Source organism: Wasmannia auropunctata, unplaced genomic scaffold (assembly GCF_000956235.1).
Source record: "Wasmannia auropunctata unplaced genomic scaffold, wasmannia.A_1.0 LD336046.1, whole genome shotgun sequence".
In the NCBI taxonomy this organism is placed as follows: Eukaryota; Metazoa; Arthropoda; class Insecta; order Hymenoptera; family Formicidae; genus Wasmannia; species Wasmannia auropunctata.
The window spans coordinates 1,074,496-1,094,291 of record NW_012026844.1 but is presented as its reverse complement, the minus strand read 5'-3'; the positions used below and the strand labels follow the sequence as shown (position 1 = coordinate 1,094,291).

At 42.8% G+C, this 19,796-nt stretch overlaps 1 protein-coding gene across 1 annotated transcript in view; it reads left to right on the top strand.

Moving 5' to 3' along the window:
- The first annotated feature begins 12,623 nt into the window (after positions 1 to 12,623).
- LOC105451750 (liprin-beta-2) overlaps positions 12,624 to 19,796 on the top strand; it is a 55,414-nt gene continuing 48,241 nt past the window's right edge. The window contains exons 1-2 of the mRNA XM_011692405.1: positions 12,624 to 12,738; positions 18,218 to 18,330. Coding sequence (XP_011690707.1) covers positions 12,624 to 12,738; positions 18,218 to 18,330 — 228 coding nt within the window. The remainder of the gene's footprint in view (positions 12,739 to 18,217; positions 18,331 to 19,796) is intronic.

Below are 19,796 nucleotides of genomic sequence, written 5' to 3'. Positions count from 1 at the left end.
TCGCCGTACTGTTCTCTCCATAATTTACACGCTTCCAGCTTTATCCAGCGCCGTTCTGCCGGGACTTACCCGTCTGTAAGGCTCCGTCGAGTGGCAACGCAATAGACTTAAACCGATCGCGAAAGAGCTTCGCGAGAAGACTTCTATGGAAAGCCTCGATAACGTCCGTTCTCCGCTCCTTCGCGCGCGCGCCGTACTTTTATTCGGCCTTGCTCGGGATTTAATCGAATCGGAGACGGAGAGGAGGTCTTAAACGCGCCTCCTCTCCCGTCGTTTATTCACCCGAATACCTTAAGCCGGCTGCAGAGGCGTCTCTTTACGGCGAAACGAGAATGCGCGGCGGGACGACAAGTACCTTAAATGGCGCGTTGCGCTTTTGCCCGTTCCAATGCCGTCCGTCGCAAGAGTGCAATTAGCGTATCGCTCCTTTTTCGCCCCTTTCGATCATTCGAGTAGAACGGTTCCAGCAAATCGGACATTATTCGCGCAATTGATGTTCTCGTTCGACGCGCGGGGATAACGGCCGCGTTTGGACAACAGATCTATTTCCTCCTTAACGAATTTATCGGAAGAGAAACTCGTGCCTCTATTATTTTGTAACGCTCGCGACGTAACCACGTATTTTTTATTCATGGCATGGTCGTCGATCAGTGCAGGTTTTAGTACGCGTTTTATTGCGGATGTTAACGCAAATCGTTTACGATTATCTATATTAGTGTTTCAAGTGAAGAATCTTATTTATTGGAATACTAACAAATTACGTTCTCTCCTTCAGATATCAAAGGTATTTTTATTGCATGCGTTCTAACTGATCAAATTAATACAATTTCTGTTAAACAGATTTCCAGCGCAAAAGCTTTTTACTATATCACAAAAATATTATATACACAGAAACATAATATTTATTTAATATTTATTTAATTCAGTTGTTTTAATATATAATTTTAATAATATAAAAAAATTTGTTTCTTTTATCACGCAAAAGACATGCGTTTCTCTCTATAAAAATATCTCATTAGTCACATTATTCTACTACGAAGGGCACTACATCATACTGTATTAAATATACGAATAATTTATTACTGTCAACTTTTAATTGATGTAAAATATGATTCTGTAACACGCGACGGAATTATCTAGCGCGGCAATATACGCCGGTCGAGGCGATCGAGGCTGCAGCGCACACACAGGGATCGTCCTCCGCGGTGCGCGATCGTGTTGCATCTCCACGTTGCATCGCGAGTGCGAACCCGGCGCGGCCGGCGATGCGGTTAGACGGATGTTCCGTTTGAGAGCGATGCACTCTATTCTTGTCCGCCCAATAACCGGCCTTCCTACTATATAAGCCTCGGCGAGATATACAGGGTGCCCGCTAACATATGTCCACCGCCTACACCGGAGTAATACTCGTCGGCGCAAATATATCGTCCCGGGCGGCGCGGGCGCGGCTTTCGTCTTAACACGACAAATTCTTCATATAGCGCGGCTGCGTGTTCGACGCCGTTATCAGTCGCATCGAGGCGTATATATAGCGAGAAACGCGCGTCGTGACGTCTTGCATATTTATATCGAAATGAAGGCTTCGTTAAAAAGACACTTGATCATATTATCTGGCTGCAACGGTCGAGATTCTTTTCTTGCAATAATCGCTTAAATGCCATAGTATATAATCTTTAAATATGTATCTATATATTTGCTTAATTTGTACATATTTGTGCAAAATTATATTTATATTTATAATAATTTTCCCATGGTATTCTTAATTCATTCATGACTCGCTAATCGCGTTCATTTTATTCGCGATTATTGCGAAAAAAGAGGATCTCTTTACGTCGTGATAGACGTGCCGCTCGCATGCTCGTACGGTAGATAACGAAACCGCTTTATGACGAAGACCGTATCGAGGTTTTATCGCGCTTCATGTACATCGCATCCTGCAATCACGCCGCCGCACTTGACCGCAGTTTGATTGTCACGTGAAAGTGTCGTAGCGTTCAGTTTCGTGATTTACGCGAACCGGAAATGCGCCGCGTATCGCGCCTCGCGCGCGATTGCACCACGTTCGATTAACTCCTAACTAGTTGCGTCGCATGACCTATTACCGGAAGTGTAACTACAGCTCGTCCGTAATTTTCTATAGCATGATGATAGCGTTATTAATGACATTATAATTACAAACACCAATTATGAAAATTATGTATGCATATCCATAAGCCTTACAATGTTATATCAAATAATCGATTAGAAATTCAAGCGTTAGTTTGGCGCAGTATTGTGAATGTCATTTTGTAAATACGTTGATATAAAAATTACGTACAACTAACGTTCGATATAGTCAAGATAAGTCAGCTTCGCAGAAAATAACTCTGATTTTTTTTAATTTCTTGTTAAATTGTGATATATTTTAATTGCGACATATTGTTGCCCGCAATATTATTAATCATTATTTAGTCACATTTCAGTATTTTAGTTATTATTTACTTTTAAATATTTTCTGGCTATTGTAGCATCGAAAACGCGGAAATGTTATATTTCAAAATGCATTAGCACCATTCAGGACGACTAACTCGTTTCCGATATCATTTCCTGACAGTTGTCGTTTTTTGGCGTATGTATGCAAGGGCAGATTGGATTCGCTCGAACAAAATCGACGAGGAGGCCGATCGTTTTACCGATCGCACGTTCTGTTTCGTGTGCGCGTTTTCGATGTCGGGTATCGATGCCCGGCGCGCCGCACCGCTCCGTTGGCCGATGGGATGCATCGGGGTCGATTAGCGTGACTCCGTTCTCCCCGCGCGCTTGCACGAACGGCTCCATCGCTGGCAATTAAGTAGCAATTTAGCGCGCCTCCTCACGAGCGGCCTTTGGCGTACACGAGCCTCGATAAAGTGTGCTCGCTGCGCGAACTGTGCCTTCAACTTACGCTTATCCATCGCCCGGGTGAATGCATGGTGCATCGTTGCTGCCCTGCTCGCGCTTAGATACCGTTGGTGTGCGTGCACCGTCGCGTTGCGTGCCTCCGGCACCAACGGGTTGTTGCTCTAATTCGCGTTTTTCGTTTTCGGGAAAACACACACGTCGGAGATAAGCGTTTAATCTTGGTCGAGTGGTCAGGTGTCACGAAACTATGTAAAAGTGTTCCAAAACTGTCGGACATATCCTGTCAATCATTTTCAATCCTAACTGGATTCTGAATTCCAACAGAGATCTAATTTATAAAGTTTAGCATCATATATTATAAAATTGATATTGATTGAAATTTTATCAATTAAAATTGAATTATTCACCAATATATTGCGATCGTTCTGGGCATATCACATCCTGGATAGTTTTCAAAATATATATTGCACCTATTTATCAGGGCACTATGCCACAATGAGGTCTCTTATAAACCTCGATGGTATGTTATATATTCCGCTATATGCTCCGCTTTACGCTTCATTCGGTCCGACTATAACATCGCCCCTTTTTTGCCAAGCTGAATCGTGATTCAATGCCACTTGCAGCTAAATATTCGCGTTATAATTCTCTTCTATGCTCTTATCTTCGCTTTATTTTTTTAATTTTGAATACACCTTCTATAGAAATTTTCTCGTTATGATAGATCAATTAGATCAATTACATTAATCACACATTCTGTATGATATAAAATTGAAAACTCAATTTTATAGTCGAACGTGACTTTTGAATTTTGTTTACTTAATATAAATCGCGAATAAAGGATAAGAAGGAAAGTAAAAATACTTTGTAGTGTTTGTACAGCTTTCGGTGTTTTCTAATCTTGCAGCTCTTACGTAATGTGAGACACTTGTAAGGGTGGCCCGACTAATTCTACGTTGTGCACGATTACATATACGACGAATAACACAATATACAGTTAACGCGTGTCGCGCATATTACGTGTCGCGCCATGGTGCATACCTGCGCCATGCATTATAAACCGTGCTTATTCGCCGCATTCTGCTCTCTCGGATGGAGTCCCCATACCTGCCTTAACCGGCCGCGCTATAGTACAGTTCCTGCGTATGTACATAGCGGTGTCCCTTTTTCCTAAGCTTCCACCGCGATATAACTATCCGCCGTTGTATAAATATTCATAGCTCTAGCGACTAGCTCTATTCCTCATCACCTCCAGTTCTCTCAATTTCTTCTGCTTCCACTGCATTTCACAAGGTGTCCCGGAATTTCCAATCAAGTCTACGCTTATCAGATAAGAAAATAAACTTGCATTAATCTTTAAAGAATTTTGTTTCTTAAACAAAATTGTCTGCAAAATTAAAACAAATCATATTTGACTATATATATATTTGTTTCGCATTTTAAATCTTGAAATTTATTAAAATCTATTTATTAGGGGAAAAAATAAAATTTTAGTTTATCTTATATTTATGCTTGTAAAATTATATATTACATTTATGAAACGCGCTGTATATTTGCTCTCGGTATTATCTCCGTCTGCATCCTCCTCTGTTCCGATTTCGCCCTGATCTCATTTCACTGCAGTGACCTATGTACACGGCCGTAGGGGCTTATGACGTGAAAGAGAAACAGAGAGAAATGGGCAGAGGACACGTTAAAGCATGAAGGAAGAAGAGGGAGGGAGAGAGAGTAATTGGCTGGTCGTCACTAGACGTAAAATAAATTTCCTCCGCGCCGCTAACTAAATTCGGACATGGTCACCTATCTTCCCACATTGCGCGCATCCACGGTAAAAGAGACGATTAGTTTTGCTTATGCATATAGAAAAGGGCAAAACTCTCCGCTGTCATTCGCGAAATTTCGTTTCTCCGCGCCACTCGGTACGTAGCTCGCCGCCGCGAAATGTTACGGTCATACAGTCGCTCTCAGTGATTTCGCGACCGCTCTGCTTTATCCTCGTTTTATTTATTCGCCGTTTCCGCATACGTCCGCCCGGAATTATCCCCGCGCGCTTATTTGGAGAAAGGGTCTTGCGGCAATATTGTCCCGCATCAATCCTTGCTTACGCACGCTTACCGCGACACACAGATGGATACCTGGCCATTTTGCATCGGTTAATCGGCTTACATGAATTAAAAATATATACAAATTTTGGGGAAAATATTCGTTAATTTTCAAAAATATTCTTATATATAATTTATATATATATATAAATATTCGTATAATTTTCTGACGTAAATTTCTGATGTAAAAATGGTGACAAACGTGTCTTATCAATTGCACCGCGAAATTGATCCCGCGAAATTTATGACAGCGGGAGATCGCCGAGAGAGATTATCTATCTGTGCCAATCTCTGTGACAACTGCCAGGAATTGTGCGGCGACATCTCGTCTGGAACTAAAAGGTTTCAGTACCGTTTGCATTGTCGTATCGCCAGTCACGGATCGTTGATTCTTCCGGTCCGACTTTCACCGTTAAGGCTCATCCTGAATGCTCCGTCGTGCGAGACAGATTGCTCTGGCGTTCATTGTTCCCGGCCAGGGAAAAAAAATCGAACAGGTCGATTAAAAAGCCGTGGCATGATCATGAATTATGCGATTAATGTTTCGTAATGACGATAGGATCGTGCGCGAAACAGTAATCGATTTCTGAATAGACGAAGTCAAGTATTTGTTATATCGAAATAATTGATTCCGAAATCAATGGTATTATTCGGTTTTCCAATAAATCAAGTCTGCGATTGCGCCTGTAAATGAGATAGAGGAAGAAATCTAGCGAGAATTAAACATCTGACATTTTCTTGAATTATGACAGACACCAAATGTCAATTCAATCTTCCATTGTGTTGGTGCAAAGATGTCGATTCAATCTTTCCATCGTGTTGATGCAAAGATAACTTCTTATGTTTCATTTCTATTGATTTAACATGATTATTTTATCTTCGTACAATAGGAGGAGCAATTGGACGCGGAAAATGCAAAATGTGCAAACAATTGAAACGTATATATTTAATCGACAAGCTTCACGAAACGAGGACTGATTCTTGTAACACGTCAAAGTTTAAGAAACTTCGTCGCCTGACCATTCCAGTTGAATCTGCTACTGAAATCAAAACAATCTAACGATTCTATCAAACTTTGTCCGACTTGGAACTTAATCACGATCGTGTTAACTGTCACATTTGAAACTCGAGTAAACTTCGGCGTTGTTTACGTGATCTATGATACAGTGGGTAAAGTTAATCTGTGTGAAGTACGTACCTCGCAGAGGTAAGAACATGACGTTTCAAGACGAATGGAGGTACAATCGCAAAATGTAAATTTGTACGAATTCAATTAATACAAAAATATAGCTGAAGTTCTGCGTTTGAGACCAGTTTTAAAAGGTCTGTTTTTAATATTACAAATATAATATGTTTGCCGCAATTTGCGTTGACTGCGTTTTGAAATTAAGGCGAAAACGTTACGTACGTTTGTGATGCGCCACGCACCGACATTGTTGAACGCACTTGAAAAGGAAATTAGCGCGGGAGAAAAAGGAGGCACGACGAGAGGCGAGGTTGTGAGTGTATATACCGACGACACTCGCCTTGGTTACCGCCTAATGCAACCGTAACGCAATAATTATGCGGTCGGGAGCGCACTAATTAAGGTAGAGGACGAAAAGAAAAAAATAAAGAGCGTTTAGCTTTGGCGCCGTCGTTAGCTACAAGCTCACCCTACTCGACGTTCCCCCTTGCACTTTCTCGAGCTTTCTGTCGCCTCTCTCTTCGTGAAACCACTCCGTTTTTTTTTCTGTTGCACCTAGATTAAAATCGCGCATGGCCGTAAGGTGTTCTCAGGTCAGCTGCCGATGATATCGAGTTAACGACGCGATTTATGGTAACGTCGGGTTAAGACACGGAATAACGAAGGAAAAGGGAAAGAGGAATGCGGAAAGGTATAGATTAAATCGAAATTGATATTTATTAAAATTACATTATACTGATTGCGGCTCTCAATTCCGTTCTATAAACAAAAACTCCATTAAGCGAACAATTCCGTTAAATAATTTATGTATTTTTAAGAGATAAAAGTTATTCTTGTTATTCTTTAATTGGAAAAAGTTGGAAGTATTGAATTAAAGGGAAATCTGTGAACGAAATTTTGCCGAAAAATTGGGAACTTTGTGACGAACGGGATGTGTAGCTGTCCGTATATAAATTTTAAGCGGTCGGATTGTCGACGTGACGTGTCGCGCGAGGTGCAACAAAGTTTCACTGGGGTTTCGCGCGACGGCTCGCTGCAAGTCGAATTTCCCGTGACAACAGAGGACAGGGGGACCCCCGCATGCATTTACGTCTACGTCATAAATCCCGACGTTGCGCGCCGAATGCGGTAAGGCAAAGAGGCAATCCGGAAAGCGCCGTGAAATCATTCGACGACGCCGTACGGCGTTGCATCTCGCGAGATTTCCTTCCGCGAGAGAGAGAGAGAGAGAGAGAGAGAGAGAGAGAGGACTCGTTCTCTCGTCGACTCTCCCGGTCTACAGGAACTATCATTCGTCTGTGCGAAACTCCTGACAGGGCCGAGGAGGATGCACGATGCGCCTGGCATTCCGCAATTTCCTTCCGTGCGAAAGGAAGGGGGGAGGGATGCACCGAGCTGAATTATCTAAAGGAGGAGACGGGGACGCGCGTCGTTTCGGTGTTGGTGGTGAAACAAAATTTCGGAATGGGTTTCTCGGTAATTAGTTCCGCGAGACAACTACTTGCTCCTGAGAAGACTCGCGCCATCGGGGGTAAATTAGATGCGATATAAAGCTGGCGCGAATTCCCTGGTCGCGGGAGAGGAAACGCTCGCTGCAAAATTGCAAATCAGAAATGCGAATGCGGCGTCAGATCGTCTCTGGACGCGGTATAAGATAGAAATAAATACTCTCCGTGGATAATAAGAAATTAGGAGGAACGTCGGTCCATAAGATTCTCGTCGGCTGACGTTATATTTAATTCATGTATCTCGTTACACGAAAACGCGAAGGTACGACTACGACGGGTCGCGTCGTAATTTGTATTTACGATGTCGAGCTTGGCCGGCCCTTCGAGAGGAGCGCGATCGATCGGAATACACGGGAAAGAAAAGCGGAGAATGTCGGTGACTCGGTCGTTTCCGCCGATATATCAAATACTGTTGTGTCCTTTCCATTTATTTTACTTCTCTGTAGATTCGATAGCCGGAATGAATCATCATGAACGATACCCTTAATAATTAGAATTATCCCTAGTAGACCCTGTTATATCGGACAAGAATCAGTGCGTAGAAAAATTTTTTTATAATTTTGCGCATACATTTTACTCGCCAACCCCAATCTTTAAAACATCCTTTTTAATTAAACGTGTCCAATCTATTATTACCTAAAGGTCCTTCTCGCCAAATTAAATCCAACTTCCAATCGGACTTTCAATACGGCAGTTAGCAAACTGCTTTATGAAGAAAAGCAGGCGAAACTTCGTCATTTCCCAAATGAGTACGGCTAAAGGGATCGTCAAAGCGGCCGGTGGTGGTGTCCATTTTCAAATTGGGCACCAGGGGGTCGTATAGCGATAGCAAACTCCCGTAATTCCGAACCTGACAATAACACTTTCTAGGGATGTAATAACACAAATTATTACTCCATCGTGAAACACAGCTGGGTCATTACCTATTATCCGTCCTTGAGGGATAAGAAGGGATCTATTATAGAATACCATAAATTGTGTCTTGGAAAAGTTCGTTTATTCGACAGTCACTTCGTTGTTTTTTATTCAATAATTTGTGTAATTATTATTAATAATTTACGTATTTTTGTGTAATAATTTTTACATTAAATATATATATATGTAACATATTAAAAGAATAGACACGTTAAGCCTTGAAAAATTGCAAATGCAAGTTTCCAACAAAAAATAATTTCTTTTAATTTAATTTTATTTATTTTATCTTGTATATTGCACTTTATCGATTTCATACTGCACTTTGTTTCAGTTTATTTATAATCTTAAATCTCTCTCTAATTTGGGGGATGGTATTTAATTCTGTAGTTGACTTTATCCTCCGATTTATGGGTTGATTCCATTCTGCGGGATGTGGCTCAATTCATTCACGACTTTATCGTTTCTATTCAACCTCGGCTGCTTTATTCCCTCTTTCGTCAGCGCGAAAGTGTTTATTCGCGGAAGTTCATCAATACGAATGAAACCGTAAAGCGAGCGAGTAATTTCTCTCCGCGGTTCACGGTACGCTGTGAACTTCATTTCCATCATGTTACGCTCACTCGAAGTTTATTAACGCAGCTAATGTAGATAGAATTACACGAGCTTCTCAATTATAAATCGCACGATATGGAAATAAGCTTCAATAACAAACAAAAAACAGTCTGGATTGTTCGATCGAAATACATAAAGTTACTCAAGTTAAATAGGTAGAGAAAATTCTCTGGAAACGGTATAGAAAACAGGAAGGTCCGCAATACTTGTACAATAATAATTTGCATTAACGAAACAGAATATTTTTTTCGAGTAATTAACAAACGTATCCCGTAGAGAATAATTCTTATGCATTTTAAGGAGTCACTTACTCGTAGTTTACGAAAAACGTGTTAAAAAAATATAAGTCAAAAAAATATAAGATTCCACTGTACGGCGACGCAACAATAATACTCCATCTAGTAAAGACAAAGTTTCGCGCGGATGTTGCCATCTTAAATCTTTACCAAGTTGAAAATCACCGACAAAGATTTCCGCGCGTAGCTCCACGGGACCACGGGGAAGAAAGAATGGAAAAACGACAATAGATCTCCCTTATGAGTTCTGCTGTCGCGGTACATAAATCAGGAGCGTCGACTCGCAACCCCGCAAGAATTTATCGAGTCTAAACGCCCACGTAATGCAATCCCCACGCTGCTTTTGTCGTCGAGACATAAATATACTAGAATAATAAAACATCCAATTTTTTTTTAATGCCTCGCACGGGAATGGGATATCTCGCAACGCGTTCCTTAATCCGTTAATCCGTTGATTGGATTCGTAATGAAAAAAACGGTGAACACGTCTCCATCTCGATTTATTCGGACAAATTACGAAGATTTCCCTCGAAATTAATAATCCGTTCATGTTACGCGTCTGTGATTTTCGATATTTATTTAAAAAAATAAACAAATAAATAAAGGACGACATGAAATATCCGTGGGAAAATTTTTTTGTTTTTCGCTAAATGAAAATTTCGCTAATGAAAAAAGTCTCGGACGGACGGCAGCGCTTAGCTCTGAATGCGACGCTAACTCGAGTGTGAATGCGGAGCAATGAAACAAACGAAATTGTTTAACCGTTTCGTTACGTGCTATCGCCGTGCATCGCGCTAAATGTGAAAGCGTATTCAATCGCGGGCGCGCGCGGGCAGAAATTGAAATGGCGAAACGTTTAGTTTAATCGCCCGCCCGCGGAGCGGAGCGGAGCACGCGAATTTATTCAGATTGGAGCATTGCTATGCAAAAATAGTCTAAATCGCATAATCAAAGTTAAACTCCGCAACGAAATTACTAACTGCTAAATCCTTTAACGCTGCCCGTTGAGCCAACTCGCCGAAAGTGAATTCGCGAAAACTATAATTAATAAATGTGTTAAACGTCGCTGCCTCTCTGAATAATTGATCCGAGCTTTTTTGTGAAGCAGCGAGCTCCTCCCCCCCGCCTCTCCCTCGAATTTCAGACCTTCGTTTTACACGCGCTCGCCGGATTATTTGTCACTGGCACCGTCGTTCCGTGTATGACGATCGTATCGCGCCGAATATTTCAGAACTGGAAGGGTCACGTACGAAATGAAAAGTCGACATTTTTTTTTCCATCGGGTCTCTCCGGCGCGCACGCACGCCGGCGCGGAAGGGTTGATCTCCAATGCCGACCGACGCGCGCGGTAAAGGGCGCGCGATAGATCTCCCTTTACGGCCGTGTACCACCACACGTCACAGTGCATAAATCAATGCTAACGCGGTCGAACACGGCGTGGATTTATCGAGCGCGTCTTTCCCCGTGCGTAATGATAAATTATGACGATCGAATGAACGACGGCGGGGTCTCGAGGCGACAAGAGGGGTGACGATACGCGCGCTAACGTCGTGCGCGCGCGCTCGCACACGTGTGTGCACAGGATGACGTGTAATATGGGGGTGCCGCGCCGTTTTCGGGGAGAGTATATCGACGGCGCGCAGCGAGCGCGAGCGCACGCTGTTATTATATGCTCGTAGTCGTTTGCTCGCCGGCCGCCAATACGGACTTTCCGTATAATGGCGTCATCCCCGAGGCGAGTAACGAGGGTCTCTCTGTGCATGCGGTGCTGCGTTACGTAAACATAAGCTTGCGCGAGGACAGTGCCTCTATGATAATGCAGCTTCCTGAAGCGAATGTTGATACGCGCGCGCCAAGTCTAAGTGCCCGGAAAGCGAATTAAAGTGAACTTGCAGGAAACTCCATTTATTTTTCTCTCTATCTTAATGAAATCGTTCAATTGTTAAATTTTTCTTGAATTAAATAGAAATGATATACGAAAAAAACGTAATTATATCGATGATGATTCTTCCGAGCATTGATAAAGATCGACGGCATTTTTCTATAATAATGTTCCCTCCGTTCATACACATACATAACCGGCAATCTAAATTTAATTAGAGAGAAAGAGACTCACTAATCGTAGCGCACAAATTAACTTGTCGTTGTGAATGTGGGTGATATCTGCGACGACGCGGTTCTATCTATACGAGTTGTTCGAGCACGAGTTACTGACACAAACTAACTTTTACGCGGCGTCAGATGCGAGAGAGAACCGTATAAATTACATTAATTAACACATTGACGTGTACCCCTACAATTTTGCCATTATATTCCCCCGGAGCAGCGTGAAAACCGCACTTGTATTATGCATTCGACGAGCGCCGCCAGTAAATTGTGGTGGTCTTACGCTAATGCACTAATCACGAAAGGTTAATGAGATTACATATAAATCCACATCGTACGCTGCATAATCAGTATATACCTCTCAACGCAGCACAAAGGGAGGAAAAGCCGCTTAACCTTAGATTATTATCTTCAATTTTTGCTTACGTCGTTACTCTCATTAAGTCTGAGAGAACACCTTTATCTGCACATATCTCAGGCAGACATATTTTTTATCTTCTTTAATTAAAACGCCAAAATCTGCTTAAGTTAACGAACTACCGTAATTCTATCTAGGAACTTCATTTTGGGACCAAAAATAGGAAAAAGTTATAAAGTCTTAAAGCAGAAGAAATTTTCTTTTGTATAACTGAAAAAAAAATTATCTTTTTGCTTGGATTTTCCAGAATCGTGGGGTAATAATAACTTAGAGTTAATAAGACAACCAACTGATTCGCAGAAAGTCGTTTTACTCGCGGAGTCTAGTTTTGTTAAATTATTTTATTATTTACTACTTTATATTAAACGCACCTTAATTCATGATATAAGCATTTGAAATTTGAATACCTCCGCCGAAATCCAATATCCGGTCGACTGGCGTGTCGAGTCGAAAAGTTTCGATATGGGACCGAATGTCGAAGAGCGCCGGGAGCGTTCAATAATCGTTTTCAATAGTTTTTCATGAGAACGTTTCGTGTAATATGTCAATTTCAGATACGTCCACGGCAAACGCACGCTCGGTGAAGAACCACTCGCGAAAATGAGCGCGGTCGTAGAAAACGGCGTGGACGCCTCGAAGCCGCGCGGCGGCGGCGGCGGCGGCGGCGGCGTTTTCTCGAGGGCGTTCGCCAAACGCGCGCAGCCCTACGAGGAAGGTGAGTCCGACGACAGTTCCTGGTCACTCTCCCGGGGGCAGGTTGTGGTTACACACGCGGGATTTCTCTCCCCTCCCCCTTTCTGGTGCTTGGGAAGCGATAAACATCGTGCTAGGTTTCAAGCCTCGGCGGTATCCGCCATGCGAAGTTTCCGCCGGAAATTCAAGGCACTTACGGGCTTATCTTGGAAATGGCGTCAATCAAAGTCGTAAGCAAAACACACACGGCACTTCACGTTCCGATGTATCGTACGCGATTACGGTTATTAATTACGCGTTAATTGTTTACTCGAGTGCGTCGCGTTTAGGTATGTGTTGTCGCTTTTAGCACGATGTTACTTTGTACACGGACTTGGGTCACATGGCTTGATGGTAACGCGTCGCGACACTGCATATATCATATATATAATGCATCATATCCTGTTATGACTTTTATTGCCATGTACATATCGCTCGTGTCTACTTCGTGTCTGCACTACATGTATCCTCGCGGCAGGCTCGATATGTTTCCAACGGGTAATAAACCATAAAGAATCTCGCTTTCACTGCAGAGTGGACGCTGCAACATCAGCCTAACAAACTATACATTGGGTCATTCCTTGTTGCAGTCTGCCTCGACCTCGATATATTTCTGATTGACAGCGCGATACGAAATAAAAAATTCTCTCTGTGCGTAAGAGAGAATTCCGCTTTGAGATTTTTCTATTTACACACGGAAGAAATGATTTTGCTGGAAGGTCTAAAAATTTGGTTACAGCTAGGCTGGTTATAGATCCGAAAACAATTTTGTTGGACCATCAAAACAATTTTATTTGGAAACTCAGAATGATGAGCGAACATTTCTGTAAAACGTTTTGATATTCTAACAATCAGTTTGAATTTCCGGCAAAATTATTTTGATGGTCCGACAGAATTATATTTAGCAAAATTTGTTAGTCCCTCCAGTAAAATTGTTCCTTCGGTGCAGTGGCTATGGTTATAATAATATAATATAACGTTTCAAACTTCATCTATTTCTTCTGTCTTAATATTCGGATGACAGATTCGTATCTTATGTAAAATGAATGATCTTCCGTTTTGCGAGCGTGCGGCGGAATAGTCTGCATTTATAAAGGCTCACCCCGAGACGGCTCTCGGGGGTTCCTGCAGGTGCGCCGATTCCGCCGTAACTTGAAGCTTCGTATTCTACTGCCGTAGAATTTCGCTCTAATTGGAGAGAGAGTTAGTGAGTGAGTAAGTGAGTGAGTGAGTGAGTGAGTGAGTGAGAGAGAGAGAGAGAGAGAGAGAGAGAGAATATTTGCCCCGCTTACACTTCGCTTGTAATTCAAAACATCGCTAATCCATTAATCCTGTTTCCAGCGCGCTGTGTACGCGCCGCTGTACGGAAGTCATACCGGTAAACTATGCGCTCTGCCGGATATATACATTAAGCACAAGGTAATTCTGGTACCCGGTGTCTCGAGGATTACGGGCGAACTCGTTGCGATATGTCGGGCATGCATTAAGATGCGCATCATGCAATCGGAATACGTTTCCGCGAATTGAGCGCGATTATTACAAAAATTCTCGTTCGCTATTAACACACACGGAACTGTACTGGGCGTTGAAACGCGAGAGAAAAAAGAATTTCAATTTTACAACAAGTGGGATGGATTCGCGCGTCGATACAATAGCCAGCCTGTCAATTCAGCCGCCGTTAATTTCCCTGCAAGATTTATGCGATTCTGCGCTCCTGCATGCGCAGATTTAACTTTCATTACTTGTCAGACCAGTCATTCATTCGTTTTCCGTCGACGTCGAGAAAGTTAGAATTGCAAGACGTGATAGATAGCGGACCCGAAAGGTCGTAACGCACCACACACGTCTCGGTTGTCCCGGAAGTCGCGGAATGATACGTGTCGCGGTTATGATTTGCGACCGCCGCGCTGCATTTTAAACGTGAAATCACACGCGAAATCTTAGCGTTCGCATAATGCATTATGTAAATGACGCGTGGTCTAATCGTCGACGCGTTCTTTACCTCCAATCCGATATCAGCCGATGTGCATCCGCGTGTGTGCTCGATTCTCTCGATGTACAATTATTCGGGCACCAGAAGACTAACGTTGAACCAACAACTCCCGTCGTAAAACGTCCCTCTTACCGAGCCTCCGCAAACGATGCGCCATCCAGTATTGCTTTATCTGTACGCCGAACGTTCCATAAAGGGGGCTCCTGTTTCGCATTAGCCGACCTCGACAGTTCCGAGTCGGTGTAAAGCCTCATAAAGAATCTCGCTTCCGACACACGGGAGGCGCATAATATCGGGTGCGCGCCGTATATCAGTACGGCGTTCCCGCAACTCCCCTGCTGCGCCGAGGAAACGGCGGAGGCGTATCTACTTCTCGCCCGTGTTTGCCGTAGACCTATATACCCCCGACCTGGAAGGACCATCCAGGAGCAACCCATGAACCGCTCTCGCCGTGCACTCTGACGCGCGTATATCGCGAACCGGGGCTATATAGGTGTGCCGAGGCGAGGACGCTACAACGCGGCCAAGCGTTGTCGTATCGACATCGCGCGGAATATTTCAGCGCGGTCGCCTACTTTCGCGAGAGCACGTTTTCGCCTCGCGTTTGCACGCGAGATTTATCGTTTCGGTGGCTCGTGTCGACGTGCTGATTCATTCCGCGTTCGCCGGCTTTGCGAGAGCGCCGTAAACGCGAGTTTTGGGAAATTTATGAAACGAACTGAGTCAGCGAGTCAGTTTGACACCTTTCTTTATGATATAATGATATAAATTCGATGGAGTAAATGCATAAAACTTTTGAAATTTGACAATCTAACCGACAAAATGTTTATTTTTTGTTCATAAAAGCTGAACCTTTTTTTGAAAATACTTTTACTATATAATGATATAAATTCGATGGAGTAAATGCATAAAAGTTATGAAATTTGACGATCTAACAGACAAAACGTTTTTTTTTTGTTTACAATTAAAGCTGAACCTTTTTTTTGAAAATATCGGTTGCTGAATAATTTAAAATTTATTACGCGTTTTTTTTTATTTAAACAAATAATTAATTTCCCTAACCCACGTTCGTGAAAATTTGAAACGTACATATTTTTTTGCGTGAAGTTACCTTGCGAAAAGCGTGCTACGAACAATTATGGTTTAATCTTTAATGCGGAAGTGTGCAGCCGTTTAATCGAAAATCTCCGGCACGAAGAACTACCGAGTTTCCTTCTTTTAGTTAGGGTAGTAATGATCGCGCGAGATTATTCGGTAAGGATGCTCGACGTTTCTGATGTGAGAGTGCTTCCTGCTGTGTTTGAAGAGAACCGCTACAATCTCGAGATCAGACTTCCGTGAGGGAAAAGGATTTCTGCCGATCTACTTATTCGAGCGTGTTTTTTTTCTGCACACTCGCTCATCAATCGGTTTAAAGATGTCAAACAGAAATTCGAGTTGACGATAATTGATCGAAATCGAAAAGATTGTTAATCTTTTTTTTTAACTCGTAAATGTATAACGTTAAAATTGCTCAATACTTTCTTTTCAATGTAGATACTTTTTACATTGTAATTTATTTTTATCTGTATTTAATTTTGAAGAAAATGATAAGTAGACAGTGATCTGATATTCTGTAAAATGACACAGCTGCAGCTAAGTTATCTCATTTTTTTTGTTTACTTTGAGGATACATTTAATTCCATCTTTGTAAAGTTCAATTTCCCTCGATCTTCATAGGCGAGAAGCAATTTTACGACCAGTTGTTTCTCGAGATCTGGTGATAATACGCTCAACCTTCTAGGACTTTGCAGGGCGCCCGAGGATCTGCTCGAAAGACGATCTAGGATTCGTATCTTATCGACAAGAGAGAGACCTTTGTCTTCAACAAACAAGACTTGTCGATAAAACATGTTTCTCCGGTGTAGTCCAGGTCTTCCGCGCTGGCACAAGCGGCAGTTTAATTACGCTTAATTGCAACTCCGGCGCAACAAATAATACTCTAATCGTCCCCGATGCCGTCTCCGTCGCGATATCGATTTACGCGACAGAGTGGCAAATTTGTTCTCGCGCTTAGATTAAAACTTTGAAGCGCTTCGTTGGCACGTTTGTACGAAAAATCGTGCGCACGATTAAAATTGGATTAACGATAAACATCGTTAAATTATCATCAAGTAGCAGCGGCGCGTGATAGCGGCAAAACACGCCGTTAATGCAATTATACGCTCTCGCGTGGTCCACGATTGGCTTTGGACGATTTAATATTTTCCGATGAATTTGCGAGAGATTTCAAACCGGCCGCATATACTTTCGTACTGCTCAATGTAGCGTTAATCGCGCAAATTTGAAACTCCCCGTCGCGTATCTCAGTCCCGCTTTTAAAGTCAAAATGCATTTTTAACGAGACTCGTTATAGTAATATATACCTGCGTCGTGCGGTTTACGGATCCGCCTCGAATTTTGCTTACGCCACATCAAAGCCGACATCGCATCACCGGCTACATATGCATCTCGCTAAATTTGCGTTTAAGCTCTCACGGAGAGTTCCAGAATTTATTATTCGGCATTATAATTCCACCGCTACTCTCACTATCTCTATCTCTGCAGGGAAGTCTGATCGTTTGTCAGGATGCACTTACCCGTTTTCCTTTGACGACGGCGGTGTGCGGCGGTTTGATGAAAGCGACAAAAACGAACCTTTTGGAACGGAGCAAAATTCTCCTGTCAATTCTGTTTAAGCCTGTGATCACGTAGCGCGGACGCAACTCATGCGCCTAAACTTCTAATTCCGCATCGGGTTCGAAAGTATAACAAAATGGGTCAAAGTAGAGCATCACGTACTTCCATCTTTTAAGAGCTCTACGCCGAAGCACGTAGCTTTCGCGCGATATCGTGGTAGTGTCGAAGGCGCGTGTCTATCCCTGAGCTTACTCGGGCACCTTTGCAAAACGAGCTCCTCTCACGAACTTGTCGATAACAGTTTGGCAAACCCTCCCCCCCCTCTCTCTCTCTCTCTCTCTCTCGCCTCCGGCCTTTCCACCTTCGCGCCACGACCACCGACTACCACGGGAATTCAATTATCCCGCCGTTCGAACCACCGGGCCGGGTGAAGATAATACGAGACGAACGAGCCGGGGAGAGACCGGCCATCTTGGTGGGTCCGGGCTTGGGAATTCTCTGACTCCTCGCGTGTCTCGGATGAAAGGATTAACGCGACCCAATGGCGCACATACCCGCGCGAGTACCCTTCACGTGCCAACAATTTCCGCAAAGCTCGGTCACTTGCCGCCAAATCGCACATTACGACTCCTGAATGAGCTGTAAAACACTGTAATGCCGATGTTAACAACGTCTCTTTCTGCCGAATGTTTCCTACGAGAAACGTGTATTTCAAAGCTTAAGACTTTTCTATGAGACTAACAGATAGGCAAGTTTTACAGCCTAATACTACTACAGCATTTGCAATTGATTTTTTTTCCTCTGATTGCAGCTCTGAAGACTTTGAATCGTTTGAACAAGGAAGGCGAGGCGCTTGCCCTTCAAAATGATCTCACAACGCACCCCACCTTGGCCTTGATGCGGCGCATCCTTGCAGATGCACAGGTAACAACGGCAAATTCTAAACCAGCTTCGCGATATAAATTTAAGAAACCGAACAACATTTAATTTATTTAAACTTTCTGGGCACAACCGGATACAAATCAAGTGACGCGTAATTATCTGATGCTCTTTGATCTTTAATAGGAAGACAGAGCTCGATATAATTAAAACCTGCTATTATAAATCGTCTCATACGAACTCCACACGAACTCCCAAACTCAAACAGCCCCTAAGCCAGAAGTTAATTATCGAACAGATAGGGGCTGCGTATATACGCCCATTGATATCGAAATCCATTGTCTACATTTGAAGTAGAGTATTGGCAAACATGTCGCGATCGCGGATAAAGTGTATATTTTTTTATGTAAACTTCGAGTGGCACAGATGAAATTGCGCAATTAGATTAATGTTATTAAACGTCATAATTAGTTCAATTGAAATCAATTTTTTTTTATCAAAAGATTGATTTTATCTAAGCACTCTTTCTTCTGGAAGATTAATTTTTTATGACGCGAAAAAGAAGCGAATCGATAGACGTAAAAAAAATGATTTCAATAACCATAGAAAATTGACGTGTGCATTTATTCAAACCGGAAACCTGGAAACCGGCCAAAAATGTTTCTTTATTGTCAGGGGTGCGAGCAGCCCTCTCGAGGCGAGAGGCGCGCGTCGATTTTCAAGAAAGTGGGGAACCGAGAATTCGATGGGGTTAATTGTCAGACGGACGGAGGGGTCGCCCTATTGATAGTGGATTCCTTTGTCCACCGTCAACCATTGTTACCTATGCACGCGCGGCCCCCGACTGCGATTTGCCGACATTTCCCTACGGCTGCTGCCCGATGTTTATTACGAAGAGAGATGTTGGTTGTCGTGTCGGGAGAGAAAAGGGGGGCGAGTTGTTCGCGTCCGTTGGAAGGAAAAAAAAGGATGGGGCCGGTGGTAACCTCGCGCGACGGATTTATCGGTGCAAGTAAAGTAACAAAGTAAGGGTCGGAGTGGAAAAAGTGTCCTTCGCGTGATTTGTTGCCAGGCGTTTCGTATGACTCGTGTTAGATATGAGAATGTTTCGTGTAACAACATGCTTTATATCTCGTTACGATCAATACAACTAGTACTCACGTGAAATTCTTGTGAGAGATTTCTCGAAATCTAAAAATCTTTATGTTCAGACGGAATAAAAAACGAACCAACATCTCGCAGTGATAAGATTAAATTAAAAGCTCTCCTTAACAATTTTTTAAAAATTTAATTATTCGGTAATTTCAGCTAATAATTAATTTATTCCGATAACGCTTTGCCTTTGCTTGCCTCTGCTGCAACTAATTAAACGAATACCACTCTCGGCGATTTGTGCCCCTCCGGACGGTTATAACGAGAGAGGGAAGATAAAGTCGAAAACGGGTACTGTGTGCTCCCCATCTAGAATTCAAAGTCGCGCGTCAGGAACACGTAAATTAATCGGGGATGTC